The sequence below is a fragment of the Cervus canadensis genome, chromosome 13 (genome assembly GCF_019320065.1).
Source record: "Cervus canadensis isolate Bull #8, Minnesota chromosome 13, ASM1932006v1, whole genome shotgun sequence".
Classification (NCBI taxonomy): Eukaryota; Metazoa; Chordata; class Mammalia; order Artiodactyla; family Cervidae; genus Cervus; species Cervus canadensis.
The window spans coordinates 18,117,200-18,141,698 of record NC_057398.1 but is presented as its reverse complement, the minus strand read 5'-3'; the positions used below and the strand labels follow the sequence as shown (position 1 = coordinate 18,141,698).

The following is a 24,499-nucleotide window of genomic DNA, read 5'->3' as shown; positions in this document are numbered from 1 at the left end:
TGTTTGTATATTTTCTTTGGAAAAATATCTGTCCAAGTCCTTTGTCCATTTTTTAATTGAGTTGTCTTCTTATTGCTAATTTGCTAGAGTTCTTTATATATTCTGGATACTAGATCCTTATCAGATACATAATTTGCAAATATTTTCTCCCATTTTTTAGATTATCTTTTTCTTTTCTTGATAATGTCCTTTGATATACAAATTTTTTAATTTTGATGAAGTCCAATTTATCTGTTTTTGATGTTGTGTTACTCATGCTTTTGGTGTCATATCTTAGAAGCCATTGCCCAATCCAGCCAAAGTTCTGCAGGTTTACCCATATATTTTCTTCTAAGAGTTCTATAGTTTTAGCTCTTATATTTAGCTTATTCATCCATTTTGAACTAATTTTTGTACATGCTGTGAAGAATGGAGTCAACTTCATTCTTTTGCATGTGAATAACCAGTTGGTGAATAACCAATTGTCTCTGCATTATTTGTTGAAGAGAATATTCTTTTTCATTGAATAGTCTTGGCTCTCTTGTTGAAAATCAATCAACCATAGATGTATAAATTTTTTTTTCTCAGCTCTCACTGTATTTCATTTGTCTGTATGTCTATGTTTACTCCAGTAGTATTTGGGAGTAAAATTTGAAATCGTGAATTGTGAGTCCTCCACCTTTTTTATTCAGTATTGTTTTGGCTGTTACCTGGGGACCTCTTATAATTCCACATGAATTTGAGTATCAATTTTTCATTTCTGCCAAAAGAAAAAAAGAGTCATTAGAATTTTGATACAGATTGTATTGAATCTGTAAAGTACTTTGAGTAACATTGCCATTTGAACGGTATCGCATCTTCCAATCCATGAATATGGGATTTCTTTCAGCATTGTTTTGTAGTTTTCAGTGTACAAGTCTTTCACCTCCTTGGTTAGATTTATTCCTTGATGTTTTATTCTTTTGTATGCTCTTGTAATTGAAATTATTTTCTTAATTTCATTTGACTGTTCATTGCTGGTGTATGTAAGGACAACTGAATTTTGTGTGTTGATCTCGTAGACTGCAATTTTGCTGCATTTATTAGTTCTAGTAGTTTAACTGCGTATTCTTTGGGATTTGCACTTATTTTTGTTTCCTGACTGTTGTAATGTATATGTGTTCTTTGCTTGGGAATCAGTATATAAAACTATATACACATTTTAAAAAAAAATTTAACCACCTAACTAATCTTCTTGTTACCATACTTATTCCTTTGCAATCTGTTCTTCACATGACAGATAGAGTAGCCCTTTAAAATTATTAGTCTGGCTGTATCACTTATATGCAAAACCTTTCATTTGCTTCATACATCTGAGTAAAAGCTTAAATCTTGGCAAAGTACTACAAATCCTACCTCATATGCCTTTAGGTAACTTTTTGCCACTTTACCTCTCATTCATTACAGTCACAGTGGACCTGATCTTCTTCCTGTCCCTGGACTACATGAGGCTTATACATATCTTAGGGTTCTTTGTACTTTCCCTCTACTTGGAGCCTCCGTTCCTCCAGATACTCGTACAAGTTAGTCTTTATTTCCTTCACATGAGTCAGTCTGTCTTTCCTTCACACAAGCCAGTCTCTATTTCCTTAAGGTTCCTGCAAATATCATCTTCCAACCACCCTACCTAAAATACACCTAACAGTCTTTATCCCTTTACTGTTTTCTTCAAAATTCTTATCTGACATTATATAGAATAGAACTTTCCTGAAGACAGTTATTTTGTCTGTTGCTCATTATTGAATCTCCAGGTTTTAGAATTATGTCATATATAATGAGCACCCCATAAACATTTGTCAAATTAATGAAGACATTGATTTTCATCAAGTAAAAGGAAAAAGAAACTGATACATACTGAATATTCATAATGGACCAAACAGTGTTTTAGCCATTTTGTTGTTCAGATTTAATCTTCTTAACAAACTTATGAGAATAGATATTCTCCCCCATTGACCAACAAGGAAACTGAGAGTTAGAAAAATTAAATACGCCCTAGTAAATATAAGACTTGAAATCTGGTCTATAGTATTTGACTCCAAGTATAAAATTTCAAGTGAGTACTAACAGTAAATTTTATAGTTACTTGGAAAATTGAGAAATTGGTTGCCAAACTGAAATTTTTGGCACATAGGCTCAAAATGAAACATATTGATTCAGTCAGTTTATGAACAGATGAGAATCTGACTCTTAAATAATGTAGAAATAGAATTGGTCAAAAGAAGGAACAAGGCCGTTTCAAGTACAGGGAACAACTTAAGTAGATGTGAAAAGTGAATTTGTTCAAACAATAATAAAATTTATCAGGCAGTAAAAATTAATTTAGGGGCACTATGGGATAAGTTTGGGGGAAGTGAGTTGGAGATGAGATTGTGAGGAACTTGAATCGTGAGGCTCACATGTTTGAACATTATAATTATTGGAGAGCTATAGGATAGTAGTGATACTGAACATTTGTATGGGCATATGGACAGTTGAATGTAGTAATTTAAGAGTTTGGGCCTTGGAGCAAAACTGAGTTAAGATCCTGGCACTGCCCTATACTAGCTTGGTAACCCTGAGCAAATTATTTAACTTCTCTGTGCTGTAGTTTCCTTGTCAATCAAATGGAGATAATGGTTTTTAACTCACAGAGCCATTGTGAAGATTAGACAAATTGTTATATGGAAAGATACAATCCTTAGTACGTAGTAAATAAACATTCTATAAATACTGTTGTCATCTATATGACATTTCAACTTTCACATTGCTTTCATGTATACTGTTTCTTATAATTTTCATAGTAACTCTGAAGTAGATGTTACTATATCCAGCTCAATGATGGCCAAACCAAAGCCAAAGAAGTTTTGTCATGCCAGAAATTTCTCAGCTGAGCTGATGATTCTAAGCTATTTCACCATGGATAAGTAGGCTGAAAGTCAAATTTTCCAGAAAAATTATTCTGGTAGAATTTTGCAGAGTGAAATGAAGAGAAGAACCTTGAAGCAAGTTTATCAGGCTCTTGAAATAACCTAGGATTGCATTTTGAATATTAAAAATTCCTCTGCCAGGGCTATATCATTGAGAAGAGAAAAGACAGTTAAAGGACATGTTGCAGATTTCCTGACTAACCAGTTAATTGATGTTCTTTCAGCTATATTTAAACTTGAAACAGATAGAAATATATGGCCCTTGATAAGAATCTATCGGGGTGGCTTTCTTCTGATTGAATTCCTTTTTCTACTGGGCATCAACACGTATGGTTGGAGACAGGCTGGAGTAAATCATGTGCTCATCTTTGAACTTAATCCAAGAAGCAATTTGTCTCATCAGCATCTCTTTGAGGTAATCAAACCAGATATAATATCCTATGAATACAGTTTTCATTAGCTATGTGGCTGGTTTAGTGGGTACTAAACTCTATTTTCTATTTGAAGGGGATTATTGATGTAATAATTAAACCATTTTTCTTATCTTTGTTTTATTAAAGATTTTCTATGTAACGGTAAAAATAAAAATAATTTTCTTTGTCTTTCCCATCCTTTATCAGATTGCTGGATTCCTTGGGATATTGTGGTGCCTGAGCCTTCTGGCATGCTTCTTTGCTCCAATTAGTGTCATCCCCACATATGTGTACCCACTTGCCCTTTATGGATTTATGGTTTTCTTTCTCATCAACCCCACCAAAACTTTCTATTATAAATCCCGGTTTTGGCTGCTTAAACTTCTGGTAAGTCCAGAAATTTTGTTTCGTTTTTAGAGTGATATATTGATCATTGGCTTTTTCCAGAATGAAAACAAAACTCCTGTATTACCCAACTTCAGAAGTCATGTTCACATTGTAGTTTAAATGAGTGGTACCCCAGCTCCAGAAGCAAAGAACACAGTGTAACTGGTACACCTCATGTTGTGCAGTACAGTGGCCCCAAGGAAAGCACTCATGTATTTTTTTTTCCCTCCATAATGGAGTAGAGTGTCGAGATATTACAGTGATATTGGAAAGTGATAATAATTCATAATTAATTATTTTACTATACAGATTACTTAATCAACTGTGATAACATGTAGAACTTCGTTTCCTTTTTTTCAAGTGGTTAAACTATTATATACCTGTTAAATTACCATAAGTCATCAAATATTTTTATTTTGTGAAGTATTGGGTCTCTAAAAGCAGTAGGATTATCCTGTTAGATCTCCAAGTTTAGTTTGAAAAATTAACTTTTAAAATTCCATTTTACCTATTTCTTAATCTCAAAATCAAGCAGTCTTAGCATTAGGATATGAAATTTCCTGCAAAAATGGTAGCTATATTTTACATTTTGGGATATTGTAAAGATTGCTCTGGGAAGGAACTCCTGCTTACTCTCAAATTTAACCAGCTCTGTTTTGAAAATCAGTCGAGAATGTTTTAATATAATTATTTCATAGATTATAAAATACAACTAACAGTAGAGTGAAAATTAGTAATTGGCCAGTTTCCACAAACTTTCAAAATTCCCATAATTACTGTCTCACTTTTTTTTTTAACCTTGTGAAATAATACTGCCTTGAAAACTATAATTTTTTTTCTTTTTCCTTTTGTATGCCCCTTAGGGTTAGCAGAATTTTTGTTGTGCTAAGCAGTATACTCTTTACATATAGCATTAACTAAATTTTTTATATCTAAAGATATAAAATATGACCTTTCTCTTAAAAAAACATAGTAAGCACTAAACAAATTAAAAGCAACCTATGTTCCAACATAAGTATTTATAGCAATATGGAAAAGAAAATGGGCCAGATCTTGATTTCCCTTCTCCCCAAGTTGATTGTTCATTTATTTGTATTTATTTGTATATCACAAATTAAGAGTCTCTGTCTTTTCCACAAACTTTATTGAATATAAATAAATAGCAAATCATTCCCTTTAAGTATAGCACCACTGGGTCTAATTTTAAGTTTGTATTCTGAGTGTGGAACTTAGCTATTGAGGTGTGTAATAAGTCATATCATCACCTTTAATGTGTTTTGTCATCATCTAGAAAAACATGCTTTTTAGAGGAATTTTTTTTGTAAGACAAAAATTTGGGTCATTTTTTTTTCTCATTGGAAATTTGTACTAAAAATCAATCATTTCCAGTTTCTACAACAATATTAGATTACCTTTGTTATTTTGAGGTCGTCATTTTATTTCTGGATTTTGTGTTATTTTCATAAAAATGTAATATTCTTCTGGTTACAAGGAAATAACTTCAAAATTATAAACACCTATTTTTCCTTCCTAAATTATTGTGAAATCTCTATAAAGTTATTTCAGATGAGATTTGGAAGACTTAGAAAATTCATGTGTTAATATGATTGCATCATTACAATAACAAAATAGTTCAGTTGTGTACATTATGTGCTAAGTGAGCATTTCCCCAGTGCATCCTTCTTTGTTTAAATAGGAAGCTGCTATGATTCATGCATGACCAGTTATTCTTATTAGTAGAATGATTCCCCATTGAGTAGATATTTATCTGTGCATCTGTTGTGTGTTAATAAATGAGAACTTGTTGATGGAATAGATTGGCAGTAATATTAGAAGAAGAAATAAGAGAATAGTAAAATATACTGTCAGAAGCAGTGACATACAGAAAGAAGCATTGTGGTTTGTTGTATTTGTAATAATTGTAAATAGTAAAAGCATTTATAGATTATTTTAATATTAATTGACCTATTGACCTATTTTTAATTCAAATCTCACTGAGAAAATTTACTCTTAGATTTATTTCTAGTGAATTAACAAGAATGTTTCTATGGTAGTTATGTTTCCCTGATACAGCTATTTTGAAAGCTTCATCCTAAAGTAAACTGCATTTCCCTTTCCTGTTTTTTTCTTTAATTTTTCATGGAAAAAGAACATGTCACCTGGCCATAGTGGTAGGCACTGGGCACCATTTATATTCATATTTTAATTTGAATTGATATGTTATTCCTCTCCCCGATTTTTAAGAAATTGATTTGTTTTGATATTAGTATTACATGTCAAACTAATAACAGTTTCTTCACATTCATTAGTTCATATATCCTCTATCCAGATCTGTATTTGTCCTCATTGTAATCCAATTAGGAAGCATAAAAAAATGCTTCAGATTTTCTAAACAAAGATATCAACTTATTCTTATAGAAGGCTGCATGAAGTTTTTAAATTAAGAGTATTTTCCTATATTATTTTGGAATTGGTTTTTCTAATATTTTCTTCAGTTGTATAATAAAATTTTTACATATATCTCTGGTATAAGTACAGAAATGTTCTCATTTAATAACGCATTGTCTGGGCATTTTTATGTGTATCAGTTATTTTGTGTGTGTTAGTCGCTCAGTTGTGTCTGACTCTTTGCGACCCCGTGGACTATATATAGCCTGTCAGGTTCCTCTGTCCATGGGATTCTCCAGGCAGGAATACTGGAGTGGGTTGCCATGCCCTCCTCATCAATTATTTTATTCCTTTTAATAAAACATGAGATTGGAACTACTATTAATCCACATTTTATAATGAGGAAACCTAAGTTCAAAGAACTTAAGTAGGGTCCTACAGCCAGGATGTAATGGAGATGGGATGTAAGCTCAGGCATTCTGGGTCCATAACCTGTGTTTTTAAACACTACCATTTAACAGACCTGGTAGATTTTATATAAGATGTTTAACTTTGATTAGTGGATCAACTAATGAAATCTTAAAATCAGATTTGAAAGAATGTGATTATCTATAAGTAGAAATTAAGATTTCATCTCCTTAACTGTTTGTCTACATTAATTCAAAGATGATGTTAACATACATTCTTTGTAGTAACTTATTAGTTGCCTTTTTGTGTATGCGGGTAAAACATCAGATATCCAGATTGTTTTCGCTTTCTTAATACTGTTTCTCCGTTATTTTAATTAAAATCAAAGCAAAGTAGAAGTTGAAAGACCTTAGCCATAATAAGAAAGGAAGGAGAATTCTCACTTAAAAGGGGGAATCCAGAGAAATCTAAGATGAATTTGACCATGTGTTAGGGCCTGACTTATCAGGGAATTAACTATGTTCTGTTTATTTTCATCTTCATCTCTGCTCACTACACCTCTGACCAGACTACTTGCTCACTTCTTTTTAAATATTTCCAGGGTATTTCGTTTGCCTGTCTGTAATAGCAGTTACTACATGGTGCTGTCAGTATTTCTTTTGGTGTTTATTTGCCCAAAGGGATTGTGGGTGATACAGGCCATGTTTTATTTATTCAGTACCTTCACAATGCTTGACATATAATAAATACTTAATGAATCTTTGTTAAATGCATGAATGACTATGATTAAGTTCATTGGTTCTCCTATACAAACATTAACCACTCCCTCCTTTCTTTATTTTTTCATCTTCTCTCTTCTGTAATTTTTCCCTTCCTCCCAGTTTCTATTTTATGCTACTCCTTTCCTTTCCTAGTCCATCCCTCTGTTTCTTTGTTTCTTATTTAATACACCTTCCTACCCTTCTGCTCTTACAGAGGTTTTCTCTAATAGCCAGGTTATAAGGCTAGGTTTGGCAGGTTGTGACAGTTAATGGTAGTCTGTCTCATGTCAGTGAGAAATGAGAAATTTGCTCTAGGCTACCAGTTTCACAAAAGTCCACGTTTCACAAAAAAGTTCACGACTAGAGACTGAGTTAAACTTCCTGATCCTTTGCTGTTACATCATAACTTGTTCTCTTGTTTCTGTCTCTTGGAATCCTTTAAATCCATTCTATACCTAGAGTTTCTTAAAATATTATACAAACTGGTGCCAGAACCTCTTTGTGCATAAATGATTAACATCTCAATCCCTAACACCTCCTACCCCACCCTACCCTGCAAAAAAAAAAAAGTTTGCTGTATCTGGAGCTTATGGTTGCAGATGATAGTATCTATTCTAGCTTACTGAAAGAGTAAGCAAGTGATCAAAAGGTTGAACCATGGACTCAAGATAGGTCAGCTCTGGAAAGTAATGTTTTAAAGCCTATATTGTATCCTGCAGACCCCTGCTCTAATTTTTAAAGCTCCAGGATAGCTGTTGCCCAGGATTGATTTATAACAAAACCGTTTATTGCTTCCCTGGAATAATCAAAGAAATTATTTAGAGAAAGGATAGAAAGAACCAGCCAAGTCTGAGAGAAGAGGGCTGTAGTCTCCCAGGCTGGATATGTCTAGTAAATACCTTGATGGCAGGGGAGCTGTAAACTCATTTTCTCAAAACAGTTGCTTAGAATTCTGTGTTTTAGGAGTTCATTTTCACCTGTGTGAGATAGAAAGTGTCTAACAGGGTAAGAAGCAAAGCTGCCTTCAGCCCATCTTCACTTCACTCAAGGCCTTTCAAGGCAAGTTGGTACAGTTTGAGCCTCTTTCTGGTGAGAAGTATCTAACTCCTCCCTCTGCGATGCCAGGATTTTCCTTTGCAGTGGTAAACAGGCTTCTGCAAAATAGGGTTAAAAGGCATTATCTTCTGTAAAATGGGGATATAGATAACACCTAGCACATAGAATTTGTTATAGTTAATGGATTATAAGAAATGCATCATGAGAAAAATACACCACATGGGTTAGTGTTCAAGACATATAACCTGAATTTATTTATCATTGTTTTCATAATAGTGGGGTGTGGGCTGGTTTTTATGACATAATTTCAAGACAGTTATGATCATTGCCATGGCATTAGCGAAACGAAAGTGACTTTGGTTAGGGAATAAGACATACTTTAGCCGAGGTACTATCTTTCCCTTCCTACCTTTTGTAGGCAAAGAAGATTTTTGTATTCAGTTAGCTAAGATGGGAGAATGTTCCAGAAATAATCATAGCACATGGGTCTCCAGCAAATTTATCTTAGACCTTAATGGTAAATGTCCTCTCAGTGCATTTCTGCCATTCTCTCTGCTTTCAACTTCAGCTCTTCCTACCTCTCTGCTTTCTGTTTTTTGACTCTTGCTCTTGCCTTCCCCCCGCCCCACCCTTTTAATTTCTTTCTTAGTGATCTATTCAACTCATTCTTTTCATTACTAATTTTGAACCTAACTATTGTTGCCAGGTACCCTGTGTTTGTGATTGGTTCATTGGTTTATATTTCATCAACTAAATCATGCTTCAGAGTCAGACACAAATTAGATATATTTAATATGAATTTTCTTGTTTCTTTGTTTTCTGTTTTTTTTTTCTTTCTCCTAGTTCCGAGTGTTTACAGCCCCCTTCCATAAGGTAGGCTTTGCTGATTTCTGGCTGGCCGACCAGCTGAACAGCCTGTCCGTGATACTAATGGACCTGGAGTACATGATCTGCTTCTACAGCTTTGAGCTCAAATGGGACGAAAGTGAGGGCCTGTTGCCAAATGAGTCAGAAGGTAGGGTATGAATGTGCATCCACACTACTGAACTGCCAGTGTAAACCAAGAAATATTGGGAATGATAACTGAGAAATTTAAGCTCATCCAATAATATTACAAACTTAATTAAATGTACTTGGCACTGTTTTAGCAGTATCTTTATCCGATATAATTTGGCTCTTAAATTATATAATTTTAGCCACTCATTTGCCAGGAGATTTACAACTTACATTTAAAGAATTCTAAAGCTAAAAAACTTCTAGTACATCAGTAATTATATCACAGATGCTCTAGTGTCAACAATTGCCATCACAGTATTGCTTTATGATGATCAAAAATACTGATTATTTAGAAATTAGATCAGGTGCTTTGAGCAAGTCATTAGAGGTTGTTTTTTAGTTCTTATTGGAGACCTCCTTGTTTTCCTTTTGGCTCTTTTTGTAACTCTTACTATCGCTTATGCCAGGTATTCTAGTTAGGGAATTTTGCCTTAATGATGAAGACCAAATTTAGACAGATTATGTAACATCTGACTAATGAAAGTTAATGATGCCAGGGCCAACACAGATTTTCATTGACTTCCAGCAAATCACAACTCTGTTATATGTGGAGCCACTATGATATATTTCCAGAATTTGAAGAAAATTGATTTACCAACTCTGTTCTTCTCATTTTAAAAATGTAAACTCTGCCCTTTGTTTTTTGTTGTTGTTGTTGCTGCTGTTGTTTGTTTCTTTTGTTTTAAAGAACAAGAGTGTGGACAACCCATAATGGATATGTTGTAGTGGTTTGAAGTTCATAAAATTGACTGTCATCAACAGTGACATCTGTAGGTTTTCCAGATGTTCCAGGTTACAGAGCTCACTAATTTTTTTCCTCTTTGATTAGTGTACTCAACTTCTGTCTTATAGTTTTACTACACTCCTCTAGAGGAGTGTACAGTGTACAAAGCTGATTACAAAGGGGCCTTTCCAGGTGGCTCCAACAGTAAGGAATCCGCCTGTCAATGCAGGAGACCTGGGTTCAATCCCTGGGCTGGGAAGATCCTCTGGAGAAGGGAATGGCAACCCACTCCAGTATTCTTGCCTAGAGAATCCCATGGACAGAGGAGCTTGGCGGGCTACAGTCTGTGTGGTCACAAGAGTCGGACACGACTGAGCACGCACACAAAGGCATGGATTACAAAACTGTAAATCTGAGTGGGCAGATTTTTATAAGCTCCCACTGTGTATTTTACCTTCTCTCCTCAGCTTACCGATCACTAAAAAGTTTAATATAATAGTTGCAAAAAAAAAAAATGATTCTGAAAAGCAGGTTCTCTGCTCTTAAAGACTTCCTAATGGTTACAGTATATGCAGTATATGACTAGATGATGTGAACAAGTTGTTTTTTTTAATTGTAATCTTTTCTTCTTTGAAATCTTCACAGAACCAGAAATTTGCCACAAATATTCATATGGTGTGCGGGCTGTTGTTCAGTGCATTCCTGCTTGGCTTCGCTTCATCCAGTGCCTGCGCCGATACCGAGACACAAAAAGAGCCTTTCCTCATTTAGTTAATGCTGGGAAATACTCCACGACTTTCTTCACGGTGACGTTTGCAGCTCTTTACAGCACTCACAAAGGTATTCAATGGTTGTGAAAAGATTTTTCAAAATCCAGATTTTCACCACTTGAATCTGTTTCTTAATCTGGTTACCTTTCCATTTGTCATGCTTTTTTTCCCCATTGAATTTCCAGTCCCCTCAGTTATAGTAGTTTGTCCTTGAACACAATTTTAGCCTCATTCCAGTATTTACTAACAAGTACCATTGAAAAGAATCAAAGTCATACAGAATAGGAAGGATTTGTGATAATGTTTGAAATCCTGAATTATGTTTATTTAATGGGTTCAATCCAAGACACTTTGGATTTTCATTTGGTTTTTTAGACTTCTTGTTCATTAATGAGGTTGGGAAATGCTAGGTGAAAAAGATTCCCTCTGGCAGCCATGTATATTTTTATTCGTTTCCCTTCACCAAGTAGTAGCGTTTGTTTCCAGCCTATTTAACTGCAAATTGAGTTCTCTGATCTCTCTAGTTTCTTATCTCCATGGCAACTAGTTATTACTTGAGACTGTTCTTCTGTTGGGAGGAGAAAAAGGCTTTTAGGTTCTGAGCCACATGCAGTCGCTCCTTTTGAATTTTTAACCTTCTTCTAAGAACTGTCAATCAAAGATCTCACTTGCTTTTACTAAAATGCCTTCCTTCTTTGTTTAAATCAGTGTCAGCCTACACCTTAGAAGCTGCACTCTCATCTAAAGAAACGTTACCAGTTGAAATTACTATAGTTATTTTTAGATAGCTTGATAAAATTTTTTCTGGTGATGTTTAATTGAGATGCTGTATTTAGGAGCCCTGCCTAGTGCTCTAGAAGTGCTGCTGTGTGTCTGATGGTCTTGAAAGATTAGGGTGATTTTTTTTTTTTTAAAAACTTGAGATTTGGTCCAATAGAACACCTTATTGATACTTCTACTTTTTGCAGTAGATTCCGTGATTGCAGTAATATTGATAATGTAGCCAATAATTTTACCACTAAGAAGAGGTACTCTTGTTAAATGATATAATTTAACTAAGTACCTCAGTGAAAGAGTCATATCCTAAAGCTCCCTTACTTTTTCCTTTTATAACTCCTCTCTCATGTGCACTTACTGTTGGCTAGCTCCTCAGACTCTCCGTTGTACATGCTTGTTTGTTGGCCTGGGATACTTAACATTGTGTACTCAATTGTGTATTTTAGCCTTTCTGCAGGTCTCTTCCTTCAAGGATTACTCCTCTAAATTGCCAGCCATTCCATCAACCCTGACTCTGTCCTGTAGGCAGTAAGACTGATATTTCTGTACTGGAGTAGAAGGGGTATTGGGAATACCCTCTAGGCAAAAAGCCACAAACTCAGAATTTTTACTCTTTATTGCCAGTGTCTTTCCAAAGTAAGCTCAGGCTTTTTGCCTGCTTTTGGTGTCTTCCCAGTATGTTTTAATAGTTATTCTTTTTTTTTTTACTTAACAATATTAGGTTCGTTTCAGGTGTATATTGTAGTGGTTCAGTATTTTTATACAAAGTGGTCATAATAAGTCCAGTTACTGGCTATCACCATATAAAGTTATTACAGTATTACTGACTATATTCCCTATGCTGTACATTAGATCCTTATGACTTACTTATTTTATAACTGGAAGTTTATACCTCTTAGTCTCCCACACCTATTTCATTCATCCCGTCCCCTACCTCCCCTTTGGCAACCACCAGTTTGTTCTCTGTATATATGTCTACTTCTGTTTTGTTATATTTGTTCTTTTTTTTGGTTTGTTTTTTTTTAGGTTCTACTTATAAGTGAAATCATACAATATTTACCGTTCTCTATCTGACTTATTTCACTTAGCATAATACCCTCTATCACCCCACTCCAGTACTCTTACCTGGAAAATCCCATGGACGGAGGAGCCTGGTAGGCTGCAGTCCCTGGGGTCGCGAAGAGTCAGACATGACTGAAGTAACTTAGCAGCAGCAGCAGCAGTACCCTCTATGACCATTCGTGTTATGAGAAGTAGCAAGATTTCATTTTTTATGACTGAATAATATTCCATTCTGTGCATATACCACATCTTTATCCATTCTTCTATTGATGGATGCTTAGACTGCTTTCATACCTTGGCTGTTACTAATGAGGCAGTGAACACAGTGGTGCGTATGTCTTTTCAAATTAGTGCTTTTGTTTTCCTCAGAAAAATTCCCAGAAGTGAACTTGCTGGGTTGTGTGGTATTCCTATTTTTATTTTTTTAAGGAATCTCCATACTGTTTTCCTTAGTGGCTGTACCAATTTAAATTTCCACCTACAGTGCACAAGGATTCCCTTTTCTCCACATCCTCTCCAACACTTGGTATTTGTTGTCTTTTTGGTAATAGTCATTCTGACAAACATAAGGTGATAAGTCATTGTGGTTTTGAATTGCATTTCCATGATGATTAGTGATGCTGAACATCTTTTCTTTTGCCTGACATCCATCTGGATGTTTTCTTTGGAAAAATATCTGTTCAGGACCTCTGCCCATTTTTAAAATAGGTGTGTTTTTCTGGATGGTGAGGTGTATGAGTTATTTGTATATTTTATATGTTAACCCCTTATCTCACATGCTTAGTCTCTCAGTCGTGTCTGACTCTTTGAGACCCCATAGACTATAACCCACCAGGCTCCTCTGTTAATGAGGATTTACTAATTCTTACCTGTGCTGTGCTGTGCTTAGTCGCTCAGTCGTTTCAGTCTCTTTGCAGCCCTCCAGACTCCTCTGTCCGTGAAGATTCTCCAGGCAAGAATACTGGAGTGGGTTGCCATGGCCTTCTCCAGGGGATCTTCCCAACCCAGGTATCAAACCCAGGTCTCCTGCATTTCAGGCGGATTCTTTACCAGCTGAGCTATCAGGGAAGCCCTAATTCAGAATTAAAACTAAAAAGTGAGGTATTTACACAGGGGTATACTTAAGTATGTTAACTTCAGTCAAAACTTTTTGTTGTTGTGCATCAACTTATTGTGCTTTGCAGGTATGTTTTATTGGGGCTTCCCTGGTGGCTGAGATGGTAAAGAATCTGCCTGCAATGCAGGAGACCTGGGTTCGATCCCTGGGTCGGGAAGATCCCCTGGAAAAGGGAATGGCTACCCACTTCAGTATTCTTGCCTAGAGAATTCCATGGACAGAGGAGCCTGGCCGGCTGCAGTTCATGGGGTTGCAACTGAGCGACTAACACTTTTACTTTCACTGCCTAGAGCTGGTTTATATGTGTCTTCCTTTATGGAAATCTTTTTAAAAGAGACACTTATGATCACTTTGCATGTGTATGGTTGGGGTATTGTACCAGGTATCAATTATGAATGTGTTTGGTCTTTTGTTCAAGTAATAGCTGTTTACTGACTGAATTTGATTCATGTGCCCACGGACAAATTTTTAAACACACAAGCATTTTTTAGAGAGAGCATTGGTTGTATAGCCCAACCATATCCCTTAAATCAAAAAAAAACAGTGCAGAACAGTTTATATACTTCTATTAAAAGAACATTATAGTTGCTACATATTAAATATTTTTATCACTAATTTTTCTTTTTACCAAAAAGACAATTCAAAGTAATCTTTGACAGAAAATTTGACATTAAATGGTGATCAGAAGTAGAATCTGATTTCTCTTGTTTGCTTGGACAGTATTCCAAGCGAAAAGATACCAGAAAGCAGAGACTTTAGAAATGATCATTGAGCTAAAAGAACAGATTCTGTATGGTTAATGATGTAGATCTTTTTCTATTGAATGTATATGTATTATTGCAAAGGACACATTTTCTGAGGGGGGGGAAGTGTAGAAAATGGTGAGGTAACCTTGTTCAGACTCAGGAATCTGAGTCCTTTCAGAGAACTAGCCTACAAGAGTTACCATAGTAACAGCATTATTGGGGGCATTTTCAAGGTTGTGCCAAAGGTTATGTCCTATGCTTCATGGTTTGTAAAAATGGATGCACAAGAATTAACTTTATACTTAAAACCATTTTTTTCAAGTGAGGGAAGTATGATAATACTGCAGCTAGCCCTCCCTTGTAGTAAGAAGGAAACACACTTTAAGTGTGTCAGTATATTTTATTTTCCATCACTGATTTTAGAAACGCTCAAAGCCAATCTTATTTTAAGAATCCACTTTTCATTACAAGCCTAAATTAGAAGCCATTCCTACAAGTTTTTTTGTTGGAATTGGGAGTAGAGGAGACAGGAAGGTGTTGTAAATGGTTTTTGTGTGTTCTTGGGGTTTCTTGGCCTTGGCTAGGAAAAGCCAGTGGGAGGTACAATAATAGAAAAACCCATTATGTTGTTATTTCTAATCCATTGATGCAGTGAGAGTACTTCATTAGATTTTCTGTTTTTCATTTACAGTTTCTAACATTCTAAAATATTTATAAATTCTTAGTAGATTTTGCTCTTTGCTGTTCTCTGAATACATAGAAGGATAAAAAAGTTCTTTTAAAAATATTTCATATTTTACTTTAGACATTTTTGTTAGCATTTGTTAGCATTTACTATAACACATTTAAAAATACTTGGGAAAGAGATATTCTCTACTCACTTAAAAGCTGAGTTCATTTGTATTTGTTTGCCCCGTGGTTTTCCAGTGCCCAGATCCCTCGTATCTTCTAGGGCCTGTCGTCTTTAGCATTCTGTAAGGCGCGCTGTGGCCCCTCACGAGGATTCCTCAGCAGTAGTTCAGCGCCTTCAGTGCAGAGTCCTTTCATTGTTCTGGGTGAGCACACATAGTCCTGAAGTGCTTCCTCTCCCCGGGTATGGCCTGTTGGTTACCCTGTTTCCACCCTGAATAATAGACTTCTATGCCAGAATTTCCAAATTTTAGTCTTGTTGCATTATAATAGAAACACAGTTTAGTGTTGTTGTTTTTTTAATCTCTGGGGAAACTTTTGTTTCATTAACTTTTTAAAGACATAAACAAACTTTTAAAAAACCACTCATTTGAATAATTGCTTTCATTTTGGACTTAATGTTGAAAGTAGCTCAAATCTTTAACCCTTTTGAAATTGGATACATGTTGCTGTAATTTTTCTAGCCTGACTAATAAGGCAGACAAGAGACAGATTATTTTAGAATTCACCATTTGTGAGCATTAGCTTAAATCTTGCTGGATGCTATAAAATCAAATATGAGATATTGTTTGTTTCTGATTGTTAAATTGACTTTAACAGTATTTCTTGAGTAACTTTCATGTACTCGGCATTGTGCTGATTTTAAATGGTTTTATAAATATTACACTAACAATCTCTTTTTACCTTAAATTGTTTTTAAAATATTAATTATAGATTTGAATAGATTATATTTTTGTATCATCTTTGTCATTTAAAAGAAAAAGCTTTTTAGAAAAACACTTATACTTTGATGCCATTTTTGTTGTCTTTTCTCTAATTACTTTTTGTTTTCTTAGTTGCTCTTTTAACTGATGTAATTTGTTAGCACTTCTGTGTAAATTGTGTTGCTTTTGAAATACTCATGCATAAAAATTTAAAGTTTAAAAACAATCTCTGTTATTTAGATACTAGTAGAGGATCTGTGATGTTTAAAAGAGAGGTCAAAATTATGAACTCAGTTTATGGAGCAATGTGTCTAATTAAAAGGAATTTAAAGACAATTACTTGCAAATAAAATTTTTAATTTTAACTTATAGATTATTTATCTTATGTATAATTTTATATGAGACTGTTATTAGTGAAAAGTATAAAATTGAGAAAAGTTACTGTTCTTAGGTATTTTCAGCAGAAAAAAAAAGGAAAAAGTGAGGAGCCAAATGAGTTACAAGGCTTTAAGTTCCTGCTCGGTATATGTTACTCTAGGGAATACAAGTAGTAGATTATATATGATCTCTTTCTTTCAGAGTTTCATAGTATAATACCGTAAGTGTACTAATCAGATATTGCTGCATGTTAAACCACCCCAAACTTCAGCAACTTAAAACAGCAGTAATTTATTCTTTATCTATGTGTAGATATTTATTCTCCTTTTTATCTGTAGGTCAGCTGGGAATTGTTGGGAACTAAATTAGACTCAGCTGGATTGCAGGGCTTTCACACCACCATTTTCATTGGGTTTTTGGTGCTTCCCTGAAAGTTGGGTTTGAGTTGGTTGTATGTTTGTTCATTTTGGGGCCCCAGCCAAGGGGACAGCAATTACCCAAGGAAAAGCTTTTCAAGTGGTGCTAACAGAAACAGTTCTGTTGCGCAAACACATTTTAAGTCTTTGCTTTCCTCACATCTGCTAGCCTCCCATTGGCCAAAGCAAGTCATATAGCTGAGGTTAAAGGAGTCTGCCCATCCTGAACAGCCAAAGCAAATTATTAAATGCAACATCAATGAGTAAGAGTCACAGAAGAAGGGAATGGAAATTTTTAATCTGTAATCTAATCACAACAAAAACAGAAATCAATTTTAACTGACTTTTTTTAATTGGAAAGGATATAAACATAATTTTTCAGAATAAATAAGCATGACTAATAAACATATGAAAAATGTTCTACTTCACTAAAAGCAGAAGAAATGCTAATTGAAATCATATTTAATCAAAGACATGATGATGCCCTTTGCTGGCAGGTATGTAGAGAAATGGACACTCATTCTGTTGATTGAATTGGTAAGCAATTTGGTAATTCTGTCAAGAGTATTAAAATCATTCATACCTTTTGACCTAGTAAGTCCCTTTCCATAACTTTTTCCTAAGGTAGTGATTAGAGAAATGGGTGAATATGAATGTATGTTCACAGCATTGTATAGTAAAAAATGAAAGTAGTCTAATAAATGTCCAGCAGTAGGCGAATAATTCAATTATAGTGAGTTTATATGGTAACTTGTAAAAAATGACCCACAGCACTTGAAAATGAAGAATAATGATATTATTTAAAGATAATAATTACTGAAAACTTCTATGCACTAACATCCTTTTAAGCAATTTTAAGCATTTAACATGTGTTGACTTATTTAATCTTCGTAGCAACATTTTGAGGTGTTAGAATCAGAGCTGAACGGTAATGTGGCAAAAGTAAATTTTATTCAGGAACTGTTACAGTAGAGGAAAAGAGCTCTCAGTACAGAACTGGGCTCAATTCTGAATATAGAATGGACAAGTGGGGATTTATAGGCAAGGAGCAGGATAGTGGTCACTGAGTGGAAATTGCTAAAAGGAAACACTAAAAGGGAGGATTCTGGCTAAACTGACTACACAGGATTTTTGCTGAAATTAGACCAGGGTGATCAGATGCCAAGGGTAGAGGATGAGGAATTTGATGAGATATTGAGGGTAAAAGGTTCTCTGTAAACTGACTTAGCAAAATTCTTGCCACAGCTGGGAGATGCATGCTTGACAAGGATGGACACCAAATTTTAGGTCTAGAGAACTTAGAGGAGCCTGATTAGAGTTATATCAAGGAGAGTCTTTGTCCATCCATCACTTAGGCTATGTGCTACTGGCCAACCCTGGAGTAATGTGGGAGGGAATTACCTGCAGATGTGAATACCTGGGGGCAAGGAACATTGGATGCCATTTTAGAGAATGGCCGCCACACTGTGGTTCTCACCATTATTATTCTCCATTATTCATTTGCTGTGGAAATAGACATGTACTAAGTGGAACTTTGAGAAAAGAGAGAGAAACTTGAGTCCTCAGTCTTCAAGATAGATTTCTAAAACTCTGGGGGTTTTGCCTTCCAATAACCCTCTATACCCAAGATTCATATGACACCCAACAGAAATCCTCTGGTTATTTTAAGAAAGAAAGAGAAGTCACTCAGTCGTGTCCGACTCTTTGTGACCCAATGCACTGTGGTCTGCCAGGCTTCTCCATCCATGGAATTTTCCAGGAAAGAGTACTGGAGTGGATTGCCATTTCCTTCTCCAGGGGATCTTCCTGACCCAGGGATCGAACCCAGGTCTCCCACATTGCAGACAGATGCTTTACCGTCTGAACCACCAGAGAAGCCAGTTATTTTAAGAAGGAAGGTTTATTTCAAGGATGTTAGGTAGCTTACAGAATCCCCAACAGTGAAGACATCACAGCTTACATGTGCAACATTACTGATCCTGGGCTGGACACTTGTGTTACCTCTAGAACTTCAACTTCAAGTATCTCTAGCATGAGAATGTGGCTGCTTCTCTTTGCCTGAATAAATTCTGTGTGTACCAAAGAAAAAAACAGGAGAGTCTTTGATAGAAGTAATCACTTGATTGTCATTTTTAGATGAAGAAGTTGAAAACAGGTTAAGGACTTGCCAAAGTCCTACAGTTACGAAATGAAAGAACCTAGGTTATGAATCTGAATACAAACAATATAGCTCCAAAGTCAAATAGCAAGTAGGTGACAAAGTTAGAATTCACACCCAAGTCTTGTGATTATTTATACTCTACTCTAAACTCCCTTCTAATGTTATAGAATGACCTGAGCTCATCTCACAAGTGAAATGTTAAATTCGTGGTAAACATAGGAAGATCAGATAGGGTAGTGTGCTATCCCTGTGCCAGTGCCAAATAAATTTGTGTTTGGGAAATCACAGAGGTACATTGGGGGAGAGTAATTTAAACTGTACTTTTACATGGATAGGCCACGTCAAAAGGCCTCTTTGTGATCCTTTTGTATTAATGGCCACATTCGTGGAAAACCAGAGACATTGCCAGGAACTGGCTATATCACAATAACAGTCATACGCTTTTATTAGTAAGAGCATTGTGGAGTCAGCCCAACTATATAAATAATTTCTCTCTGCCAGAAAATTGAAAGTCATTCTTGAATTGAAGAACTAACTAACATATTAATGTTCTTTCAAGTGATGGGAGAATGGTTTGACATGAGCAATTTGCTTAGAGTTTTATTTTTTTGTTAGGGTCCGGAAATTCACTTTAAAAAAATACCAGAGATAATTAAGTATTTGTTAAAGCTGCCTGGCTACATCCTTAATACATATTGTTAATAAACATTCCAGGATGCTTCCTAGGATGTAGCAAGCAAAATATGGAAAGAAAGACCAGTGACTAATACTCGGTTTCATTGGTAGTTTGTTTGTTTGTTTGTTTTAATTTTTTGGCCATGTTATGCAGTATGTGGGATCTTAATTCCCTGACCAGGGATTGAACCTGTTTAGCAAGTGAGGTTCCTAACCACTAGACCACCAGGGAGATCCCTCTTTGGTGGTATTTTGAATGAGGTATAAGATTTGGTTTTAATTGAAATATTTAGAGTGAAAGAATTTTTTCTTATGTTAAAAGTAGCATTTTCTTCACATATTAAAATAGTGCTTCTGCTTAATAGGAGGGAAAATAAAGCATCTACCTACTGCTTAAATATCACATTGATGTGTTGCATTTCTTTGTTCCTCGTGTGGGATTCTCAGGGCTGTCTGTAAATACTTTTGTTTGCCTCTGAATAATAATACCCTGGAGCATCTCTGTTTTTTAATTGATTTTTTTTAAGAGCGTATTTCTTTTAAAAGCAGAATTGTACTACTTGCAGCTGTTTTAATCTCACCAGGAAGTCTACTCAAAAGAAATGAACATCTACCAAAGTGGATTATTGAGGCTTCTATAACATTTCATAGCTGGTGTAGAAAAGACCAGGGCACTGAAGAAGGACAAACTGAAAGTCTAGGATCTGTCGTATAACCTTCTTCCTCCTCCTCAGTTATGAATATGTGGCCAACTGTATTTCCTTCCTCGACTGAAACAAATTTGATATTTGAAACCAGTGTTTAAAATTTACCCTTCATTTAACCTTCTGTTGCAGAAAGTGTAATGTCCTCACCTTAGAAAGCCAAATCCCTCTCTCTGCTCAATTTAATCAAATCCTCTGCCAGGAAGAATTTTAAATGCATCATCTTAATGAAAAGCACTATTTTATGTTGAGAGAAAGAACATGGGCTTTGGAGTAACCATGACTAAGATAATTTAGGAATATTTTACTGAAGACTGAGGAAGAAAAGCCATGAGACTGATCATCTAGATAGATGCCAGAGACATTCACTGATTAAAAATATACATAAGGATCTGTCTTAAATATAGCATGCACGTGTACACACACACACACACACACACACACACACACACACACACACACACACACACACACTGATCATCTAGATAGATGCCAGAGACATTCACTAATTAAAAATATACATAAGGATATGTCTTAAATATAGCATGCACGTGTACACACACACACACAGACACACATACTCTCTCTCTCTCTCTCTCTGTCGATCAACATCCCAGACCAACAGTTAGAATCATGACTTAAAGGTGAAATATTCAAGACATTCTCATTAAAATCTCGACTAACATGAGGATATTTGCAGTCATCACTATTATTTAACTTTCTTCTGATTATAATTATTATATAAGAAAATGAAAAGAAAGAATATTAAAATTTTAGCTGATGAATAAGTTAACATTTATGGGTAATATGGTTGTCCAGTGCTCTCACATTGTCCTTTCATGAATTTTTATTGTAAGTGTATGATTCTTTAATAAACAGCAAAGTAGTTATTTTCATTAAAAAAATTAAGAGAGTTGTCCTAGACTAGACTTATCTAAGACAGGATCCTTCAGCTCTTTATATTCTATTATTCTCATAGAGCTATTTGCCATTATGTTGGCATAGATTATTTTATTTTGAACCTGATATTAACCCTGAGAGAAAGTAGTAGTTGTTATTATTTTAACATATCAGCAAGATTAAATGGCCTGCCCAGGGTCACATGGCAGTAAGTAGCAAAACCATAATTCTCAGCCTCTGAATCCATTCCCTTTTCTATTCTAAAAAAGTTATTTCCAACAAGGTAGCATGATGTGATGCTGGGATTCTAAAACTTTGGTATATGTGTGACTCACCATGGATTATTACTTAAAAATGCATAATATTGGGCCCACCTATAGTCTAATTCACTAAGATTAGGGTGATGATCCAGAAATTTACATTTTTAACCTGTACCTCGTGGTACTTCTATTGATCACACTTAAGTAAACATTAGTAGACTTTAAAGAAAGTAGTAAGCAAATATGGAAACAACTTGGTTTGCATACTGCTTCCTCTCACTGTACTATTTGTAAAGTCTTAGATAGTCAAGCAGTGAATAGTAGAGAAGCAGGAGAATATACTGAATTAGAGTATAGGCTTTGGGTCAAATGCACCTTGGGCATGTTACCTGATAACAGAGTTCCCACTTCATAAGAAAGCTTTAAGAGAGTATGTGTTAATAAGTTCCTTAGTGAAGAATGAGAGAACAAGGGCAGAGACAGATTAGAGGTGTTAACGCTAATGGAAGCCTCAGCACAAATACAAAAAAAAAAAAAAAACCAACGAAGTACAAGGGTTCTTTACTGACCAAAAGATTTTGTTTCCCCATCAACTTTCTTTTTTTTTTTTTTTTAGCTTAAAGTCATTAGAGATTACTTAAACTTTTTATTTTTAATTAAATCTCAAAGTGAATTGTGTCTTCCCTGGTGGCTCAGTCGGTAAAGAGTCTGCCTGCAATGCCACAGACCCAGGTTCAATCCCTGGGTCGGGAGGATCCCCTGAAGAAGGAAATGGCAACCCACTCCAGTATCCTTGCCTGGAGAATTCTATGGACAGAAGAGCCTGGTGGGCTACAGTCCATGGGGTCATAAAGAGTCGGACACGACTGAGTGACTGACACTTTCACTTTTCACTTTCAAAGTGAATTGATACTGTAATTGATGAGATGATTCTGGATTAAATATTTGAATAGATGTTTCAGAAGTACTGGTAAAGTTTGGGATAGTACAGGTTTTACTCTTATTTCTAATGCCCATTTGAAAGAAAGGGCATCAAATGAAGGTTTTTACAAAAAGACATCACAGTCTTGGACTCTGAGATTGAGTTATTTCAGATGGCTCTTTTACATCTGATATGTTATACAAGTTTAGAGTATTGATTGACAGGTTGTGTGGAAAATGGTGAGAGATTTTAGCATTCCATCTTTCTCTGTTCATACTTCCTGTTATATATACTCTCTCCTTCTTAGATCTGTTAATTAATCATAATGTATAATATTGTCATTTTTCTAACATATCTATATTTTATTTTTATATTTTTACTCAACTCTTATTACTGTGTACTACTGATATTCAGTTCAATTCAGTCGCTCAGTCGTGTCCGACTCTTTGCGACCCCATGAATCACAGCACGCCAGGCCTCCCTGTCCATCACCAACTCTTGGAGTTTACTCAAACCCTTGTCCATTGAGTTGGTGATGCCATCCAGCCATCTCATCCTCTGTCGTCCCCTTCTCCTCCTGCCCCCAATCCCTCCCAGAATTAGGGTCTTTTCCAGTGAGTCAACTCTTCGCATGAGGTGGCCAAAGTAGCTTCAACATCATTCCTTCCAATGAACACCCAGGACTGATCTTTAGGATGGACTGGTTGGATCTTCTTGCAGTCCAAGGTACTCTCAAGAGTCTTCTCCAACACCAGAGTTCAGTTATGACTACTTAAATCTTAATCTTGTTTCCAGTTTTAGTGGTCTATAATTTTAACTTGTGTTTGTTGCTTAATTTTTTTCAGTTTAACTAACAAAAAAGTTCCTACCCATGTGAATTTAGTATCTGAAGGTTTTTTACAGCTTTATAAAGTAAGCACTTGAGAGAGTGTCAAAAACTTTTGGGATCCTTATATTGTAGAGTAATTATGCTCAGTAGCATTCCATTTAGTTCAAGAAATGAAACTGTTTCTCTCTGCAGGAGAGATGATGAAAACATAATTTTATACATTCTAGAATTATTATTATTTTGTTATATTACTAAAGGAGTGAGAAAAGGCAGAAGTCAATCTTTAATAAAATCACTGAAGAGATCATTTTGTTATGGAAGAGTCAGTAAATAAGGATCTATACAGATGATAAATTGCATTAAGTATAATTTAATGACTGAATTTCTTTTTTCATTACATCTGTCACATCTGTTTTATTCAGCAAACATTTATAAAACACCTATTGTATGTCAGGCTGTGCTGGATGCCTGGCATGCATAGATGAACATGACATATCTTTTTTTACTAATTTTTTTAAATTGAAGTATGGTTGATGTACAGTGTTCCAAGTATACAGCATTGGATAATCCCAGTGTACATTCCTTGGGATTATCCACATAGGCAATAATGTCAGCTGCGATAAGGGACAGTTTTATTTCTTTCTTTCCAATCTCTATACTTTTTGCTTCTTTTCATTTTTTTCCCCGCTTATTGCACAGACTTGAACTTCCAATACTGTTGAGTAAGAATGGTAAGAGCAGATATCCTTGCCATGTTTCTAATCTTAGGCAAAAGCATTTCGTTTGTTACCAGTAAGTATAATAAGTAAACTTTCCTTAGCTAATGCTATAGGGTTTTTGTTGAGGAATCAAGGTGATGAAGTTCTTCTCTTTTCCTCTTTTTCTGAGAGATTTTTTTTTCAAATGCTTTGCCTAGATCTTTTGATATGATCCTGTCATTTTTCTTCTAAGTTTTAACCAATTAAAATGGTGAATTATATTATTAATTTTTGAATACTGAAACAGTGTAGCATCTCTGGAATAAACCCTACTTGGTCATGGTATATAATTTT

The 24,499-nt window shown here is 35.2% G+C and overlaps 1 protein-coding gene across 1 annotated transcript in view; it reads left to right on the top strand.

Annotated features, from left to right (window-relative positions):
- The window catches only part of XPR1 (xenotropic and polytropic retrovirus receptor 1), a 200,396-nt gene that overhangs the window by 149,054 nt on the left and 26,843 nt on the right, over window positions 1-24,499 (top strand). The window contains exons 8-11 of the mRNA XM_043484781.1: window positions 3,149-3,339; window positions 3,545-3,724; window positions 9,181-9,352; window positions 10,763-10,957. Of these exons, the coding sequence (XP_043340716.1) occupies window positions 3,149-3,339; window positions 3,545-3,724; window positions 9,181-9,352; window positions 10,763-10,957 (738 nt within the window). The remainder of the gene's footprint in view (window positions 1-3,148; window positions 3,340-3,544; window positions 3,725-9,180; window positions 9,353-10,762; window positions 10,958-24,499) is intronic.